Below are 21,884 nucleotides of genomic sequence, written 5' to 3'. Positions count from 1 at the left end.
AGAAATGGGCAGAAAACATGAATAGACACTTCTCTAAAGAAGACATCTGGAGGGCCAACAGGCACATGAAAAGATGCTCAACATCACTCCTCATCAGGGAAATACAAATCAAAACCACACTCAGATATCACCTCACGCCAGTCAGAGTGGCCAAAATGAATAAATCAGGAGACTATAGATGCTGGAGAGGAAGTGGAGAAACGGGAACCCTCTTGCACTGTTGGTGGGAATGCAAATTGGTGCAGCCGCTCTGGAGAACAGTGTGGAGGTGCTTCAAAAAATTAAAAATAGACCTACCCTATGACCCAGCAATAGCACTGCTAGGAATTTACCCAAGGGATACAGGAGTGCTGATGCATAGGGGCACTTGTACCCCAAAGTTTATAGCAGCACTCTCAACAATAGCCAAATTATGGAAAGAGCCTAAATGTCCATCAACTGATGAATGGATAAAGAAATTGTGGTTTGGGGCGCCTGGGTGGTTCAGTCGGTTAAGCGGCCGACTTCGGCTCAGGTCATGATCTCGCGGTCCGTGGGTTCAAGCCCCGCGTCGGGCTCTGTGCTGACAGCTCAGAGCCTGGAGCCTGTTTCATATTCTGTGTCTCCCTCTCTCTGACCCTCTCCTGTTCATGCTCTGTCTCTCCCTGTCTCAAAAATAAAATAAAACATTAAAAAAATTTTTAAGAAATTGTGGTTTATATACACAATGGATTACTACGTGGCAATGAGAAAGAATGAAATATGGCCTTTTGTAGCAACATGAATGGAACTGGAGAGTGTTATACTAAGTGAAATAAGCCATAGAGAGAAAGATATGTATGAAACTTAACAGAAACCTATGGGGGAGGGGAAGGAAAAAAAAGAAGTTGGAGTGGGAGAGAGCTAAAGCATAAGAGACTCTTAAAAACTGAGAACAAACTGAGGGTTGATGGGGGGAGAGGGAGGGGAGGGTGGGTGATGGGTATTGAAGAGGGCATCTTTTGGGATGAGCACTGGGTATTGTATGGAAACCAATTTGACAATGAATTTCATATATTAAAAAAATAGAAACAAGAAGACATTACATCTGATACCTCAAAGGATCAGAAGAGACTACTATGAATAATTATGTCTCAACAAATTGGGCAGACTGGAAGAAATGGACAAACTCCTAGAAATATACCATCTAACAGGACTGAATAATGAGGAAAGAGAAAATCTGAACAGAATGATTACTAGCATGGAAATAGAATCAGTCATCAAAACCCTCCCAACAAATAAAAGTCCAGGACCAGATGGCTTTTCTGGTCTATCCTACCAAGCATTCAAAGACAAATGGAGACCAATCCATCTCAAACTCTTCCAAGATAGAAGAGGGCATTCTTTTAAACTCATTTTATGTGGCCAGCATTACCCTGATATCAAAACTGGACAAAGATATGGCAAGAAAAGAAAATCATCAATAACTTCCAACTTGATGTCCAAAATAGGAGACTGTTTTGAAAAAGAATCTCGATTTAGTCATCCAATGAAACACTATGCAGCCATTAAAAATGATTACATATACATTCATTCACATGGAAGGAAGTATATTACAAATCACATTAAAAAGCAGGCTGAAACATCATACCCAGTGTGATAGTATAAAGACACATGCCAACACATATATATGTTTGAAATACAGCAGGATAAATATTAAATATTTTCCTTAGATGGAAAATAATGTTTGCACATATGATTTTTATTTTCTGATATGTGACATAAGCTGATATTATTTTACTGTTAAATAAAATTAAAATTTCCAGTTGTGATTGGATTTGGACTGAAAACATGGGTTTACCACACTCCTTTACTAGCAGCAATAGTCTGTGCTTCACATAAAACAGATGGGCGCTGGGTTAAGAATTTTCAGAATAAACACCTTTAGACTTTGATGAATAAAGCCGTAAAAGCATCATGGCGTCAGAGAGAGCAATTCACAAGAATTTAAAAAATTCAAAGACTGGGGCGCCTGGGTGGCGCAGTCGGTTAAGCGTCCGACTTCAGCCAGGTCACAATCTCGCGGTCCGTGAGTTCGAGCCCTGCGTCAGGCTCTGGGCTGATGGCTCAGAGCCTGGAGCCTGTTTCCGATTCTGTGTCTCCCTCTCTCTGCCCCTCCCCCGTTCATGCTCTGTCTCTCTCTGTCCCAAAAATAAATAAACGTTGAAAAAAAAATTTTTTTTAAAAAATTCAAAGACTAATATAGGACATAGTAAGCTGCATTGAAGCAAGAGCTTATACTGAGATTTATTTTTTCCAAGTCACATGGAGATCACTTTCTATTATGGAAAACGTGGCAGGCATCTAATGGCTCAGGAAAGCATTAGGACCACAGCCAGTTACTCTAGTGGGCTGCTATATGAAAGTATAGATATGAAAGTACAGCCAACAACTCCTTTTCTTGCTTCTGTTTACAATTACTGATTTTGAGATGTAAAACCCTCTAACAATTTAAGAGTAAAAAAAGTAGGAAGATGCTTTCCCAAGGTAAAACCTATAACCTGGGGTCTAGGTAACCTTGGTAATTAGTGAAACTCTTGAATTTGGTGGCAATTTATTCATGTGCAAATAAACTTTTTCTTGAGAAACGAGTCCATACATTTGATGGTAATCCTGACTAAGTGCTCTATCTCCCCAAAATGAAGACATAATAACAAATCCATCAATGAAAGATTGATTTCAGCCTATCATTATTTCCTTGACTCATCAAAACTTAGTAACCAGTTGGGGCGCCTGGGTGGCTCAGTCGGTTAAGCAGCCGACTTCGGCTCAGGTCATGATCTCAACGGTCCATGAGTTCAAGCCCCGCGTCGGGCTCTGTGCTGACAGCTCGGAGCCTGGAGCCTGCTTTGGATTCTGTGTCTCCCTCTCTCTCTGACCCTCCCCTGTTCATGCTCTGTCTCTCTATGTCGCAAAAATAAATAAACGTTAAAAAAAAAATTAAAAAAAAAAACTTAGTAACCAGCAATACAGTGAGCTTCCAAGGAAATAGTTCTTTTTGTTTTTTAAGTTTATTTATTTATTTGGGGGGGGGGGAGGAGAGGATTCAAAGCTACTAGCACAGAGCCTGATGTGGGGCTTGAACTCATAAACTGTAAGTCATAACCTGAGATGAAATGAAGTCTGTTGTTTAACCAGCTGAGACACGCGGGTGCCCAAGAAAATATTTCTTAATGACACAATTCATTTCTGATATATTATAAAGATTTGGCAGGGTTTTTTTTTATATCAAACTATTCTTTTCCCCTTTCATGGTCACTCTTTAACTCGATGGCCCCCATTACCAGCCAGCATGTTGACACTACACAGTTACTCTTATTCTTACACTTCTTACTTCTTCAACATTTCTCTTTTTACTATGTTTACACTTAGACTTCTGATGCTTCGCTTAAATCCATCTCACACATTTATCCGAGAAGAATTACCTGACACCAAAGACCAATTGTTGGGCAGCATGGCTAACTAGTTAATTAGCTGCGTGGACTTAGACTCTCTTCACCTAAACACAGCACACTAGAGCAGCAGGCTAGTAAAATATACAACAACAACATACAAGAAAAGAACAATCCAGCAAAAACCATGGAAAGCTAACATGAGATAGTAATCTTTTCTTTCTTTAAGAAAGACTTTCAAAAAGCAAAAGCCATAGGGGCACCTGGGTGGCTCAGTTGATTAAGTATCCGACTCCGGCTTAGGTCATGATCTCACAGTCAGTAGGTTTGAGTCCCATGTCGGGCTCTCTGGTGACAGCTTGGAGCTTGGAGCCTGCTTCCAGTTCTGCTTACTGGCATGCTCTCTGTCTCTCTCTGTCTCTTTCTCTCTCTCTCTCTCTCTCTCTGCCCCTACCCTGCTCATGCTCTGTCTCTCTCTCTCTCTCAAAAATAAATAAACGTTAATTTTTTTCTAAAGCAAAAGCCATCTATAATCTACAAGGTCCACAGAAAATAAAAAATGCAAAGAGGGCATGATATCAGAATACAATGAACACACTTAGCTTTGGAGACAAAAATAAATAAACAAAATCACCCCATTGTTTTATTATTCTCATTTCACCACAGACAAGTGCTAAATGTTAAAGACTCATTGGGTCTAAACCTACTGCACAGATTATGGGAAAGAAAACTGAATTAGCAAAACTTTAAGAGTCCTTCCACCTCTAAAATCCAAAGATTCTGTAAAGCATCTGTAATCAGCAAACTCTAAAAAATACTACATTGAAAGTACATACTGTATTTAGTGAACCTAACCTTGACCTCATATGTACTATCATCATCTCTTTTACTTATTTCTTCCCATTATTTCAATGAATTCGTTTGCCAAGTTGCTAATATGTCGCACCTACGTGAGCATATGTTTTGCTTTTCGTTTATAGATTTTCCTCTGCAATATTCATTTCACACTTAATATTCTTTAGATGTTCTAATCTGCATCTTTAGATAATTTAGGTAAGTATCCACTGACAACACTTTAATTTAGGAAATATCTTGGCAAGTTTAACTTGACCATACCATTCCCAGTCCAAAGAACATTTTAAGTAGGTGGAAATTAGCTTTATTATTGTGTTTAAAAAATAAAAATAGCCTGGGGCACTTGGGCGGCTCTTTTGGTTAAGCATCTGAATCCTGATTTTAGCTCAGGTAATGATCTCACAGTTCATGGGATTGAGCCCCACATTGGGCTGTGTACTGAGAGTATGGATCCTCTTTGGGATTCTCTCTCTCTGCCCCTCCCCTGCTTGTGTTTCTCTCTCTCTCTCTCTCTCTCTCGCTTGCTCTGTCTCTCAAAAATAAATAAATAAACCAAAAATCAGCCCAGATGAATACATAAACTGTATTCATTCACATTTTTTGCAATTATTACTTTCAAGTCAAACAATTTTAAGTGTATTCCCATGGTACTGTTTCAGTTGAGCCAATGTCCAATAAATGCTGCCCTTATTAGAAATAAAAAATAATACTAGGGAAGCAGATACTTTTTTTTGAAGGTAAAGGCAATCTTTAGTAAGTAAAATTATGTTTAGGTTGGAGACAAACACCATTTATTTATACTGAAGTATATCCTTTGTCTCTACTCATTCACTCTAGAACTTGTGCTTTTAATATCACATGAAAAAATGGTGTCAAAAAGAAAGTAATTTGCCAGTAAACTAGTAAATTATTATACTTAGGTAGTAGGTGATTTTAAGAAAAGGAAACAGTATAAAATAACAGTGGTCTAGATGAGTATTCTATAATTCTCCTAACAGGTTACATAATGAAATCCATGTGACATGGATGTGAATGCCCCTCATGAAGGCCAGGAAAGGGAGCCTGTATGGTCACAGCTGGGGGCACTGGTGCAGCCTGGGTGCCCTTATCCACACTACTTTCACCAAAGTTATGACTTAGGACATAAATTAAGCTACGATAAGAGATAATAATGTTTCCCATTCCATTTTATACTCTCATAGCCGCCCGGCCAAAATTGTAAAGTGTGGGGTATAAACAGCAGTCAGTAGGGGGTGGTGGGGGACCGGGGACAGCATCCAGGCTGACTTTTTCCCCCATGTTGAGCCTGACAGTGTCACTCATACTGTCCACTGCCACCTGTGCTTCATATCTGCTCAGTCAGCTGCGTGTGGGGCCCCCAAGTGGACAAAGACAACCCATCCTGTCCTATACCCTCCCACCCACCCCCTGACCGCAAAGCTCTAAGAGACTCTGAATTTTAGACATGAACTACGTCAGGGGTCATCCACTCCACACACCGTATTGTAGAGCGGATCATAAATCTGAGTGATGTAGGGAGATGATTCAGGTTCATTATGCTGAGGGTCTGACATTTGGATTTCATGACCTGGAAATTTGGGAGTACACACATGTTTAGATGTACTCCCAAGGTCCTGCACAATTACTGTCGTGCACGCCCGGCCACATGCACGCACACGCACACTCATCTCTGCACTCAACACTTAGAAGCCTACATAAATCTACCCAAGTCTTCCCACTTTTTTGGAAATGAGACATTCAGCAGCTTTAGTAGCTGAGCTATTCTTTATGACACAATACGTAGGTCAGGCTGCCTTACTGCTTAGGTCACAGCTGGACTGGCACATCGCCAGGAAACTCACGCTCACCTTCTTTTGATTTTTCCCTAGCCCTACATGCGCACGGCCACAAACCCATCCCTCACCCCGTGCTCACTCCTAGTGAGGGCAGCCCCTATGCTCTTCCTGTCACTCTGCATCCTCAAGCAACACCTGCTGCACGCCCACACTCTGCCATGGGCCCTCGCTCTGCCTCCCCTGCTCTTCCAAAGTCACCACCCCTTAGTGTGAACATCTACCCTCCACGTGTTCCTGGGGGTCAGAGGGAAATACAATCATTCTCCCAGACCCAGATGGCCCCTCCCCTTCTTATTCTTCCTTCAAGGAGTTAAACAAATGTTTTTGTTGATAAGCACAGAAAAGAATCTCAAATCATATAAAGAAAGTCTGAGATCATCCTCAACAAACACATGCAGTGATGAAAACTATAGTAAGGTTGTAACACAGGGACAAAAGGAAAAAAGAGTCACTAACGTCTCTATCCAGAACTCTGCCCGTGCTGTTCAGGAAGAGCATTTGCTTGACGGGGTCCAGCAACACCCAGTAATCCACGTTGTCCTTTAAGGAAAGTTCGATGGTGGGGTCTGGTCCTCCCGCAGTCCCTTTGATCAGCATGTTATCCACCAGAATCGTACCTGCGGGCCAGAGACAGTTATTTGAAGACACATCCTACTTGTACAGCATCTTTAACACGATCATACGCTTAAATGCCAGCTGACCGGCAAGTCTGTTTTAAAGCAAAAAACATCCAACGTAACATCTGGCATGATACAGAAGACGTCCTGTTTCAAAAGGGTGAAAATCACCTTTATTCCACTATTTATAAATGATGTTTCTTTGGAGATGAGGGTGGCAGCCAGAGATTCAGCCACTTGGTGAGTTTCATCATCTATTTCTTGTTTCCCTTTGGACAACTTAAACCTGCTCCCCTCCCTGTCCATCGCTTCTCACAGGAGTCATCACTGGGTTTCACCCTGAACAAAAGGAGGTCCTGAAGTAACAGAGGCTGATACCTCAGTTCACTCAGTAAGACTTCCGATATGAAAAGAGATGTCCTGAAAATAAGAGAAAGGAAGGAAAGGAAGAGATAAAGAAATAGCAGGGTCTCCCATGGTGAGAACTGCTTCTTTCTTCTTTCATCTTAGAGCAAATCCATAAAACATAAATCACAATGTGAAAGTCAAAAGTAGTGTGCAGACCCACGACTGAGTCCATTCTTCTTTAAGACACGTCTGGGGTGCTTGACCAGAACAACACGCTAGTCCAATGTGGCATTGTGATGCTTGCTTTCTTATTATCCTTTCAGCAGGCTAAATTGTGGACATTTGTTGGATGAGTTGAAAAGACAGGACATCTCCAATCTTCCCTATTTTGTTAAAGATTCCATGCATTTTACAAGTTGGATGCAAACAGCACTAATGCAATTCAAATCCCATTCCGCACCCCCCCGCCCACACACATACGAACAATCCCTTTGCCAAAGAGTAGTGCACTATAGCTTAGGGCAATCATTTTCATCCCATCCATTTTATTAAAATTATGGCATCTAAAAAAGATATGGCTATGCAAATAAAAATGTACCCCCTGAAAAACATTAGAATAAATGGAATATCTACAGAACCCATTGCCTCAGGATAGCACACAATAATATATAGATAATCCATAAATATAAATCTAGCTTGAATAATAATGCAAAATGTGACAGCTGCATTTTCTTAAGGCCCAAATGTTATATCATTGTATAGTTACAAATAAAGGGGGGGGGTCTCTTTGGAAGATTTTCTCAGCAAATTAATAGTAATAGTAATAATAACAATAGTAATAGCTATAATATTTCTTTATAACGTTATTATCAGTGAGTTTTACCTGCCTAGGGAATGTTGAAAGGAACAATCGTTCTTCTGTAACAATAAATCTGAATAATGATTAAACACACACACACAAATGCATGTCTAAGTGAAGATTATTTCCTTCTACTTTTTCCACATACTAGTACACATAGATATAAAAATTGAGTGAAAGTGATTCTTCTATTTTTTTTTTGGAAATGGCAAATGACTAGCTACAGATAATACATCCAAAAGTACAGTCTGACAATGATGGCATTTTCTTTTCTTTTTTTTTTTTAAGTTTATTTATCTTGAGCAAAAGAAAAGAGTGCTAGGGGTGGAGAGGCAGAGAGAGAGGGAGGGAGAAAATCCCAAGTAGGCTTTATGCTGTCAGCCTAGAGCACTACAAGGGGCTCGAATCCATGAACTGTGAGATCATGACCTGAGCGGAAATCAAGAGTCAGACACTCAAATGATTGAGCCACCCAGGGGTCCCAATGATGGCATTTTCTGACCTAGTAATATGTTCAAGACTCAAGTACATACTTATTCACAAATAATTCATACAACTAACGCTTAAAAATTATGTGGTAAGTACTTTCAATATTAGGGAAGTCAATGGGATTCTATTTTCTGTTTAAATAAAATAAAAATAGAGAGGGAGGCAAACCATAAGAGATACAATGGAGTATTACTCGGCAATCAAAAAGAATGTAATCTTGGCATTTGCAAAAACGTGGATGGAACTAGAGTGTATTATGCTAAGTGAAATCAGTCAGTCATAGAAAGACAAATATCATATGATTTCATACGTATGTGGAATTTAAGATACAAAACAGATGAATATAGGGGAAGGGAAGTAAAAATAATATAAAAACAGAGAGGGAGGCAAGTCATAAGAGACTCAAATACAGACAACAAACAGGGTTGCTGGAGGGCAGGTGGGTGAGGGATGAGCCAAATGGGTGATGGGTATTAAGGAGGGCACTTTTTGGGATGAACACTGGGTGTTACATGTACGTGATGAATCACTGGGTTCTACTCCATTTTTTTATTAATTGTTTTAAATCTTTATTTATTTTTGAGAGAGAGAGAGAATGAATGAATGAATGAATGAATGAATGAATGAATGAGTGGGGGAGGGGCAGAGACAGAGGGAGACACAGAATCCAAAGCAGGCTCCAGGCTCTGAGCTGTCAGCACAGAGCCCGACGCAGGGCTTGAATCCACAAACTGTGAGATCATGACCTGAGCTGAAGGTGGACACATAACCAACCGAGCCACCCAGGCACCCCTATTCCTGAAACTAATACTACACCGTATGTGAAATAACTTGGGTTTAGATAAATAAAAATAAATAAACAAAGGAATGTACAATAGCAGGTCAGCTAACAGGAGGTTTATGCCTTGACTCACCCATGCATCAGTGCAGGGGCAGCAGTGTCTGAAGGCACGGGGACACACCATGGGGACACGTGGAAGGATGGGGCAGTCAGCTCCCCTTTACGGTCCAAATGGGTTGTAAGCAGAGGAAGGTGTAATCATTATGTTAATGACAATTCACACAGTGAAACTAAAACAACGTATCTGGACTTACACTTTATGTATTTTTTTTTAATTTTCATGGAGAAAATCTAACTGTTTTCTTGCTTCCTTGTCAGCTCTGTGGCTTTGGTGACTGGGACTCAGCAGTAACTGGTCCTAGTGCTGGTATGGTGACAGAGGAAGAGCTTCTCTTCTCTTTCACCAGAATATGCCTTCATGTTGCCAAAATCTCTCAATACTTTCACAAGCCATGTTACCTTACAGCAAAAGTTTGGAGAACCAGAGAGAATGGAGCATGGCTGAAGGAGGCATGACACAAAGGGCAATATTTTTCAAAAGAAGAAGGAGGAGGACGAGGATGAGGACCAGGATGAGGAGGAGGAGGAGGAGGAGGAGGAGGAGGAGGAGGAGGAGAAGGAAGGGGAAGAAAGAAAGAGGAAGCAGAAGAAGGAGGAGGGAGAGAAAGAAAGAATGAATGAATCAGGAAGGAAGAGGAGGACGGGTGGGAGAGGGGAGGAGGAGGAAGAAGGAGGAGGAAGAAGAATGTAGGTGTTCCTTCTGGTTTTCCCATAGAGCCCCGTCTTCCACCTCCTCCCAGTAGAGCAGGGGACTTGTGTCCCAGGGTCATGGAGGGTCTGTCTGCAACCTGGTGGTGGGGACTACACTTGCCACAGGTCAGGGTGTGAGCCTGGGCATCTGGATACTGAGACAAGGCTGGCCAACAGCTGTCCGGCAGGAAATCTGGGCATTTGGGGAGAACATGGTAACTCTGCCTCCTCTCTTGTGCTGCAAACTTCCACCTTTTCCAGTAAAACTTTCCATTTAACCCCTCCTCCCATGTGATGCTGAAAATCTATTCCTACCCCTGACTCCATTTGGAATATAAAGACACAGATACATGAAAAAGAAAAGGGTGGGATACATAATGCAGCACTGATTAAGGAAGCTGGATGCCTCTATTACCAGAGAGCAGACCAGAACAAAGGCTATTATTACAGGTGATGAGACATACTGCATCAAAGTAGAGGGATCCATTGATCAACAGGTGTTAACCTGAAGAGATCTGTCTTGAAGAATACGTTAGGACCCAAGACAGGCTCCTCTTCTGTGAAATTTTCCTTTTGCCATAATAATAATAATAATAATAATAATAATAAACAGTTGCAATCAGGAAAAAGGAATTAAACTTAGTTTGATATTCATGTCACAGAAGTTAAGACAGCCTGCCCTGGAAGTGACAGAATCCAGTCCTGGGTCCACCACTTACCAACTGTGTGAAGGTGGCTGGATTACTTAACCCCACTCACCTTCAATTTCTCTTTTTATAAAATCAGGACGAAAGCAGGACAGATAGTTCTATAATGCTGTACGTACGTAACTGAAAGACACATGTATTCTTGTATCCAGAGCACTAACAGAAACCAAAGTAGTCGAAAATCAATAAAAACACTAGAAAAGTTAAATACTTTATGATATTTTCACAAAACATCATGGCCTATGTTTGCCAACATTAAACCCTGGGGTCTGTGTTCCTTCCTTCAAAAAGTAGGTATTGAGGGTGATTTGCTACCAGGTGGAGACCTTTTTCATCCAAAGTAGAAACTTGGTTGGGTGTTTAGCTTTCTTCATGAGTCCATTATTCTAATTCAGAAAAAATAACTCTGCAGTCCCTTCATCTATATCTATAACTTCTCCAAGCAGACATATCTATCAGGTATAGATGCTAATTCAGGTTCTACTTGTACTAAATAAAGGGACTGCAGATTTTCAGCTTTGTTCTTAAGATCTTCTCACAAGTCTTTCTTCTTAAGTATGGAAAAGGCTTGTCCAGAATATTTCAAAACATAAACATACTATAAAGTAACTTATGCATCAATACAATTTCCTTGTTACACCAATGCCATTCACTACCTACTGATGTGCATAATGTAAGTGCATCAAAGAAGAGCCTGTTGGGTTCCTGGATGACTGAACCGGATAATACCTGCAAAGCACTGATTGCTATCCCTCGTACAGAAGAAGGACTTGAGCATTTGTAATTATGGTTACTGCTGTTGATGCCATTAACACCATTTTGAAAGAGAAATGACCCGAAGCTAAAGCAAAGTGATTTATTTTACGTCCCAGTGTTTTTTACTAACCAAGTCTACTGTTCATTTCACAAAGCTAGGATTATCATGTTTGGTCAACACACAGACATGGCGGCAGTCTGGAAGAATTTTTATGGACTCTGAAGATTTGAGTCCCAAATAATTATTCTGGGAAGTTAGAAGGTAGAAAGAGAATCCTTTCTGTAGATAAAAGTGTAGACAGAACCTCTTGATCCAACTGATGGGCAATGTGTTTGGGCCTACTATTTTGAGGGAGTGGTACCCACTCTTTCCACGTCCTAACTGCAGACAATTCTGATTTTTTCTCATAGGAACTCAGATTAGATTTGATGGCAAAAAAAGGTCTTACTTCACAAATTCATACTAATAGTGATCTTTAGACTGAACACTATTTTCCTATCCCCAGAACATGTTTAACTTGATAGGAACTAAAATCGAACACACCCGTATTATAGTAACAAAATATATATTTATATTATATTCATATATATTTACATTATTATCTGATTTTGTATATTATATATCATTTTATATTATTTTATATTACATTATTCATATTGTATTATATATTATATGTAATTATACATATTAAATATATAATATTTATATATTATTTTATATCACTTTATATATCATTTTATAGTGCATTATATATCATATCTATATTTATATTAACTACATATATTTATCTATACTTTATATAGCATAAATAAAATTTGGATAGTTAATGTTTTTCCTGTGAAAGTCATTTGCTTCTTTAAATAGGCAGTTATAACACAAGTGAATTACTCTCTAAAAATGCCACGGGGGTGGCAGTGGGAGGGGGTCCATTGCCTTTCTAATTAACCTAATTCAATGAAGCTGAGAAAGTAAGTTCTACAGGGAGACAGAATAATTGCCTGTTTGGGTTCATTCCAAACATTAAAATAAAGAAAATCACTCTGTGCACAGAAACCACTTGTTGTTGCTATGAAACAATTAATTATTCAAGATATATAACCAATATGGGTTGCATAAAATCTCTTGCAACAATCTTTGCCCAGTTTAAGCCAATTGGAAGAATGCTCAGCTACATGATCTACCTGGAAGAATCCATTGCATGTTACTCCCTGCAAATGAAAACATAAACAAAGCGCCCAAATGCGTATTATTTGATCAAAACAAATTTGAAAATGGGGCACCTGGGTGGCTCAGCTGGTTAGGCATCTGACTCTTATTTCAGTTGAGGTCATGATCTCATGGTTTGTGGGTTCAAGCCCTGGGTCAGGCTCTGCACTGACAGCATAAAGCCTGCTTGGGATTCTCTGTCTCTCTCTGTCTCTGTCTCTCTCTCTCTCTCAAAAAAAAAAAAAAAAGGAAAAGAAGAAAATGAAAATGTAGCTATCTGTAGTTTTTCAGTGAGGTTAACCAGTAAGCATGCCCATGATATAGTTGTTATTGAATAAAATCTAGATTACAAGATTCACAGGCTAAGGGAGGTTCTTCTCATGTTCAAATCTGCTTCTTTGTCAAGACTTTCTAGGACTTTCCTGGAAGCAGTCTGTCTACTTTGATTTTTTTCACACTTCTCAGTTTACGGTTCTATAAAGTATACATTTCAGCTAAGAATATGTTCTTACAGCTAGATAGCTACTTGATAAACTCCTTTAGGGAAAGAAACATGAGTATTCAACAACTTCATACAAAACATAGATTTTGATTGGGCTAGGAATTGTATATTAAGGATATATTAACCACACACAATATATGCTAAAGATCGAAAATGATACCAATCAAATCAACAGCGGTTAAACTTACAAAATTACAAGTACGCTGCTTTGCAAAGTGACATTGGTCTTTTATATTTTATTCACCTCAAAAGAACAAACCATTGCCAAATGGGCAGCTTTGTTCAAGTGCACTTCACTCACATTACTTGAGGGACAAAACCTTTTACTTACATGTGATTCTTATTTCATAATGGTCAATAGTGATCCCACAAGCATGGCATGGACATACAATTATAAAACTTCAGGAATGAGATAGGTTTTTTTTTCCTTCTATCTTTCACTCTTTCCTTAGAAATTAACATGAATACCTGGCCCTCTAGACAATTGCTAGTATCTGCATTCTGTTGTGAATAAAGTATTAAGCAAATACATATGTATTATATATATTGGTGTAGAAGGTATGTTAGGCAGGTTTATTTTGTTTATATGTCATGTATACAACTAAAAATAGAATCACAGAATTTTAACCTATCCTACCATCCACCCCCTGGGTTCCCCTCCTGAGACCAATACTACACTGTATGTTAAGTAAATGAATTGAAAGAAAGAAAGAAAGAAAGAAAGAAAGAAAGAAAGAAAGAAAGAAAAGACAGAAAGAATCATAGAATTTTAGAAACAGAAGAGACCCTGCCATTTCATCATAATTTTTCATGAAAAAAATGAAGCTGACCTTCTGTTTTCTCCACGTCTTTATCCCAAGCCCTGAAAATGCCCTGACCGAGGCAGTGTAGCTCATAAACACATACCCAGGGCTGAACCCCAGTTTTCCAGTTTTATTAGTTCACAATTTAGATCTCCTTTCTCTATGCCTTGCTATCACACTGGAAACATGTAAACTTTTAAAAAAAAATATGAAATGATAAAAAACCTTGGAAATTTTGTTTTGGGATCATGGGAAACCCACACAGAGATCCTGTCAGTGCATAGATGGATTATGTGGAATTCTGTACCCTTTTATTTTCTTGACAAAACGTAAAGGGTCAAAATGGAAATAACTCTAAAGTAAAATATAGGGAGCATGGTACCATGTAATCATCAATGAACTGACCCTAGAACTAGTTTTTCCAGATTATACATAGGTATAGATATAGCCTTTGACCTTATAGCTTACCACTCATCAAAGAGAATAAAGAGCTGGCATTAAGGGATAGCCCAATAAATCTCCCGCTGAGACTGGGAGTATTAGTTTAATTAATTTATTAATTAAACTAATTTTAGTTTATTTTGTTTATTTATTATTTGTTTATTATTTATTATTTATTTATTACTATTTATTTTTTATTATTTATTTGTTTATTTATTAAACTAATATTTAGTTTATTAAATTAGTTTATTAGTTTAATAAGTGACACACTGGGGGCACCTGGGTGTCTCGGTTGCTTGGGCATCCAACTCTCGATTTCAGCTCAGGTCATGATCTCACAGTTCGTGAGTTTGAGCCCTGAGTTGGGCTCTGCACTGACGGCATGAAGCCTGCTTGGGATCCCCTCCCTTCTCCTCTCTCTGTCCCTCTCCCACTCCTGCACTCTTGCTCTCTCAAAATAAATAAATAAGCTTAAAAAAAAAAGTGAACACACTAACCCAGAGTCCCTTGGAACAACCATGGTATATACTAATGTATAATTAATACACATGAATGAATATATATTATCATGAGGAATAATGTATGTAAGCAAAGGCACATTGTTACTCAATGAATAATACTGTTCACCCTGTTGCCACTGGGAGTTTATATAGACTAAAGCATGTGAAAGGACTTATTCATTTTGTTTCATTTTTTGTGGCTAATTGGAAATATTAGCCACGATGTTTTCAAATAAAATATCACTTTTTTTTTTTTTACAACTGAGATTAAAGAAGCACAGAATATACATAAAAGTCAGGAGAAAAAAAAGAAGAAAACCATGCAGATGCAAAACATAAAATAATAGGGTAGGAGGGGGCAACAGTTGATCACTTATCACGGAGAATGTGTCACGAAGCAAAAGCCGTTTCTTCCCAGCAAAAATAAAAGTGAACAAGAGAACAAGCCCAGAAGTCATACTACTGAGGTCAAAATGCTCACCAACATCTGCTTACGCTATCAGCTGGGCCAAATGGTAAAACACAGACTAAGTAAATGACAACGTACTCAATTCATGGACATACTGAAGTGATAAAGGTTCATAACTCTTAGAATTCTGCAAGATCTTGTTACTTTCAGAACAGCAAGTTGATGCAGTTGAAGTGAAGAGACAGACTATACAATTTTTAAGTGTGATGATTATAAAAAAGGTAGTTTAAACGTGACCCACGTCTCTAGTCCCGCCCACCATTGGAAAAACCATGGACTCATCAAGCACTTGCTCACAAAAAAATCTATTTGGTTGAAGTTAGAGAAACAAAAATCACTGAAGATACTCTTTTAAAACGTGTATTAGAGATTGAGTGCTTTAAAAAGATACAAGCTAAGAAGTTCTTCAAGAGGATCAATATTTTAACCTGGTCCCCATTAGAATCATTTAGAAACCCTGAATCCCAGATTGTTCTCCAACTCTCCAACAATAAATCAAATCTCCAACAAGATAAGGATACCACTTTTTTAAATTTTTTTTGCCAAAACATCACTTGAGGATGTGCGTTTGCTTTCTCCTTTGAAATTGCAGCTGCAGGAAGTTTTCACCAGTCTTAGCTGATTTAAAAACATAAAAGAGATGAGAGGAGGAGCCAAGATGACTGAACAGCACGGAAGTTTTTTGTGTGTCTCGCGCCCATGAAATCCAGCCAGACCAACACTAAACCATCCTACACACCTCGAAGACTGACTGGAGGATTAACACAACAATCTGCACAACCTGAACCACAGAATTCAGCAGGTACACGGTGCTGAGAGGTGAACCTGGGGAGAGAGAACCCTATGGCATACAGGGAGCCACTTTTGCAGGAGGAGAGAGGAAGGAGACCCTGGGTGGGGGTGAGAATATGGGAAAAGCACCCCTCCCCGAAACCAGCTGGAGAGAAAATGGAAAATCGGAAACAGCCGCAGGGACTAAACTAAAAAGGGAAAAAGGAGAAAGGAGAGGGTTTCAATTCCATTAAGACTGTAAACAAGGGGGAGGCGAAGGCTGCAACTCCGCAGCTCCCTACCTGGCCGTGCTCTGATGGGAAGGGCGAATCCCCAGGAGCAGGGTGGGGTCCGGGAGGTTCTCGGGCCACACGGGGAAAAGCGGTTCCACTGCTGGAAGGGCACTTGGTGGAGACGGTTGAAGCCCCCTGGTCCCAGCAGACCCCAGAAAACGGCCACATTCGCTGGGGCTGGAACAAGCACCCTCGTTAAGGGTGAAGCCTGGTGCCAGATGCGTGCTGTGAGTTTCCATCATCCCTGACACGCTGCTGCTACCCTGTTTCGCGAACTTTTTCTGGGGCAGGTTGGCACCCGGCCACAGTCTTGGGCACCAGCAGCAGCAGGGTCCTGTAAGCGATCCTGGGTGCGGCGGACACTCGGCCATTGCTGGGTGAGACCCTCCCGCAGAGGGCGGAACGGGTCAAAGCCCGGTCCTTCAGAAGTAAGGGGCCGGGGAAAACAGCCTCGGCTGAGACAGAACTCGGGAGAGAAGTGCTGTCCGGGGCCTGGTCACGGACAGTGAGAAAGCGGCGTGGCCGAGGGCTGAAGACGGAGGACGGGTGCGTGACTGCTGACCCGGGAGAACAGACCAGGTAGGTGGCTGACGCCATTTGCACCTCTGCCGCGCATGCGCATACGCACCCAAGAGCACCGCAACACTCCACCCCAGAAGGCGAGCAGCGCCACCTGGTGGAGGACGGAGCCGTTACACTGAGCCCGGCCCAACTGGGCCAACCTCGCTCCTCAAGAACACAAGTCTCACCGCCTAGTTTATGGGCTATAAAGCGCTTCAGAGTCTGACTTCTGGGGAAAACAAAGTCATTTCAGTCCTATTTCAATCTGTTGGCATGTCCATCTGTTCAGTTTTCTTTCTTTTTTTTTTCTCTTTTTCACTTTTCTTTTTCTTGAATACAGAAATAAAAAAATAAATTTTTAGTTTCAAGTTTTATTAAAAATAATTAAAATTTTTTTTACTATATTTTTTACTTTTTGTAAATTTTTTCAAATTCTCTTACTTCCATCACTTGATTTCAGTCTACATCAGTGTATTCACCTTTTCAAATTTTCAAACGATTTCCTTTTCTTTTTCTTTTTCGTTTCTTTTCTTTTTCTTGAATGTGAAAGAGAAAAACTTAATTTTTACTTTCAATTTATTTTAAAAATATTTTTCTTTAAAACTTTTTACTATATTTTTGCTTTTATGTAAATTTTTTCAAATTCTATTTTACTTCCACCATTTTATCTCAGTCTACTATAGTGTAATAACTGTTTCAAATTTTCAAACGACTTTTTTTCTCTTTTTTCTCTTTTTTGCTTCGTTTCTGTTTCTTAAATACAGAAAGAGAAAAAATTAATTTTAATTTTTAATTTTTATAAAAATATTTTTCTTTAATTTTTTCTACTATATTCTGTACTTTCTTGTAATTTTTTTAAATTCTATTTTACTCCCATCATCTCATTTTAGTCTAATTCAGTGTATTCATTTTTTTCAAATTCTCAAATGATTTCTTCCACCCCCCCTTTTTTTCCCTCTTATCTGTCAAACCACTTTCAACACCCAGACCAAAACACACCTAGGATCTAGCATCATTTACTAGTTTTGTGTGTGTGTGTGTTTAATTGTTTAATTTTAGCATTTTTTAATTTTAATTTTTTAATTTTAATTTTTCTCCTTTCTCCCTTCAAAAGAACAAAACAAAGGAATTCACCCCAAAAGAAAGAGCACAAAGAAACAACAGCCAGCGATTTAACCAACACAGATACAAGCAAGATGTCTGAACAAGAATTTAGAATCACGATAATAAGAATACTAGCTAATGTCAAAAATAGATTAGAATCCCTTTCTGCAGAGATAAAAGTAAAAAATAGAATGAAATTAAAAATATTGTAGCTGAGCTGCAATCACAGATGGATGCAGCGGTGGCATGGATGGATGAAGCAGAACAGAGAATCAGCAATATAGAAGACAAATGTGTAGAGCATAACGAAGCAGAAAAAAAAGAGGGAGATTAAGGCAAAATAGCATGAGTTAAGAATTAGAGAAATCAGTGACTCATTAAAAAGGAACAACATCAGAATCATAAGGGTCCCAGAAGAGGAAGAGAGAGAAATAGGGATAGAAGGATGATGAGAGCAAATCATAGCAGATATCTTAACCTTATGCCTTAAGGAGCTGGAAAAAGAACACCAAATAAAACCCAAAACCAGTGGAACACAGGAAATAACAAAGATTAGAGCAGAAATTAATGCTATCGAAACCAAAAAAAAAAAAAAAACAAAACACTAGAACAGAACAATGAAACCAGAAGCTGGTTCTTTGAAAGAATTAACAAAATTCATAAATCACTAGCCAGTTGGATCAAAAAGAAAAAGGAATGGACTCTAATAAATAAAGTCAACAATGAAAGAGGAGACATCACAACCAACACAGCAGAAATAAAAACAATAATAAGAGAATATTATGAGCAAGTATATGCCAATAAAATGGGCAATCTTTAAAAAATGGACAAATTCCTAAAACATACACACTACCAAAACTGAAACAGGAAGAAACAGACCCATAACCAGTAAGGAACTTGAATTAGCAATCAAAAATCTGCCAAAAAACAAGAGTCCAGGGCCAGATGGCTTTCCAGGGCAATTCTACCAAACATATAAGGAAGGGTTAACACCTATTCTCTTGAAGGTGTTCCAAAAAATAGAAACGGAAGGAAAACTTACAAACTCTTTCTATGAAGCCAGCATTACCTTGATTCCAAAACCAGACAGAGACCCCACTAAAAAGGAGAACTATAGACCAATTTCCCTGATGAACATGGATGCAAAAATCCTCAACAAGATATTAGCCAACCGGATCCAACAATACATTAAAAAAAGTATTCACCATGACCAAGTGGGATTTGTACCTGGGATGCAGGGCTGGTTCAATATTCGCAAAACAATTAACGTGATTCATCACATCAATAAAAGAAAGGACAAGAAGCATATGATCCTCTCAATAGATGCAGAGAAAGCATTTGACAAAATACAGCAACCTTTCTTGATAAAATCCCTCAAGAAAGTAGGGATAGAAGGAGCATACCTCGAGATCATAAAAGCCATATATGAACGACCCAATGCTAATATCATCCTCAATGGGGAAAAAAATGAGAGCTTTCCCCCTGAGGTCAGGAATGAGACAGGGATGTCCACTCTCACCACCATTATTCAACATAGTATTGGAAGTCTTAGCCTCTGCAATCAGACAACACAAAGAAATAAAAGGCATCTGAATCGGCCAGGAGGAGGTCAAACTTTCACTCTTCGCAGATGACGTGATACTCTATATGGAAAACCCAAAAGATTCCACCCAAAACCTGCGAGAATTGATTCATGAATTCGGCAAAGTTGCAGGATATCAAATCAACGCACAAAAATCGGTTGCATTCCTATACATCAACAATGAAGCAACAGAAAGAGAAATTAAGGAAGCAATCCCATTTACAGTTGCACCAAAAACCATAAAATACCTAGGAATAAATCTAACCAAAGAGGTGAAAAACCTATACACTGAAAACTATAGAAAGCTTATGAAAAAAATTGAAGAAGACACAAAAAAAAATGGAAAAAGATTCCGTGTTCCTGGATAGGAAGGACAAATATTGTTAAAACGTCAATACTACCCAAAGCAATCTACATATTCCATGCAATCCCTATCAAAATAACACCAGCATTCTGCACAGAGCTAGAACAAATAGTCCTAAAATTTGTATGGAACCAGAAAAGACCCCGAATAGCCAAAGAAATCTTGAAAAAGAAAACCAAAGCAGGAGGCATCACAATCCCAGACTTCAAGTATACTACAAAGCTGTCATCATGAAGACAGTATGGTACTGGCACAAGAACAGACACTCAAATCAATGGAACAGAATAGAGAATCCAGAAATGGACTCACAAACGTATGGCCAACTAATCTTTGACAAAGCAGGAAAGAATATCCAATGGAATAAAGACAGTCTCTTCAGCAAGTGGTGCTGGGAAAACTGGACAGCGACATGCAGAAGAATGAACCTGTACCACTTTATTACACCATACACAAAAATAAGCTCAAAATGGATGAAAGACCTAAATGTAAGACAGGAAGCCATCGAAATCCTCGAGGAGACAGCAGGCAAAAACCTCTTTGATCTTGGCCGCAGCAACTTCTTACTCAACATGTCTCCGGAGGTAAGGGAAACAAAAACAAAAATGAACTATTGGGACCTCATCATAATAAAAAGCTTCTGCACAGCGAAGGAAACAATCAGCAAAACTAAAAGCAACCAACAGAATGGGAGATGATATTTGCAAATGACATACCAGATAAAGGGTTAGTATCCAAAATCTATAAAGAACTTATCAAACTCAACACCCCAAAAAAAAAATAATCTAGTGAAGACTTGGGCAAAAGCCACGAATAGACACTTCATCAGAGAAGACATCCAGATGGCCAACTGACACATGAAAAAATGCTCAACATCACTCATCATCCAGTAAATACAAATCAAAACCACAATGAGATACCACCTCACACCTGTCAGAATGGCTAACATTAACAACTCAGGCAACAACAGATGTTGGCGAGGATGTGGAGAAAGAGGGTCTATTTTGCATTGTTGGTGGGAATGCAAGCTGGTGCAGCCACTCTGGAAAACAGTATGGAGGGTCCTCAAAAAACTAAAAATAGAACTCCCCTACGACCCAGCAATTGCACTACTAGGCATTTATCCAAGGGATACAGGTGTGCTGTTTCGAAGGGACACAGGCACCCCCATGTTTATAGCAGCACTATCAACAATAGCCAAAGTATGGAAAGAGCCCAAATGTCCATCGATGGATGAATGGATAGAGATGTGCTATATATATGTGTAGGTGTGTGTGCATGTGTGTGTGTGTATGTGTGTACACACACATACACATATACACAGACACAATGGAGTATTACTTGGCAATCAAAAAGAATGAAATCTTGCCATTTGCAAGTATGTGGATGGAACTGGAGGGTATTATGCTAAGTGAAATTAGTCAGAGAAAGAGAAAAATCATATGACTTCACTCATAAGAGGACTTTAAGAGACAAAACGGATGAACATAAGGGAAGGGAAACAAAAATAATATAATAACAGGGAGAGGACAAAACAGAAGAGACTCAGAAGTATGGTGAACAAACTGAGCGTTAGGGGAGGAGTTGTGGGAGGGGGGATGGTCTGAATGGGTAAGTGGCACTAAGGAGTCTACTCCTGAAATCATTGTTGCACTATATGCTAATTTGGATGTAAATTTTTAAAAATAAAAAGTAAATCAAGTTAATAATAAAACATTAAAAGAGATGAGATGGAACTTTTTTTTTGAGAGAGAGAGAGTGAGAGAGAGAGAGAGAGAGAGAGAGAGAGAGAGAGTGTGTGT

At 39.2% G+C, this 21,884-nt stretch overlaps 1 protein-coding gene across 17 annotated transcripts in view; it reads right to left on the bottom strand.

The window, feature by feature from the left end:
* Positions 1-21,884, bottom strand: part of PCDH15 (protocadherin related 15) — a 789,181-nt gene that overhangs the window by 516,045 nt on the left and 251,252 nt on the right. For all 17 annotated transcript variants that reach the window (XM_047088664.1, XM_047088665.1, XM_047088662.1 and 14 more), the window contains one exon: positions 6,578-6,738. In XM_047088664.1, the coding sequence (XP_046944620.1) occupies positions 6,578-6,738 (161 nt within the window). The remainder of the gene's footprint in view (positions 1-6,577; positions 6,739-21,884) is intronic.

Source organism: Lynx rufus, unplaced genomic scaffold (genome assembly GCF_022079265.1).
Source record: "Lynx rufus isolate CCGP_SWC_20201006 ecotype Redwood Valley unplaced genomic scaffold, mLynRuf1.p SCAF_25, whole genome shotgun sequence".
Lineage (NCBI taxonomy): Eukaryota > Metazoa > Chordata > Mammalia > Carnivora > Felidae > Lynx > Lynx rufus.
This window is presented reverse-complemented; position numbering and strand designations above follow the sequence as displayed.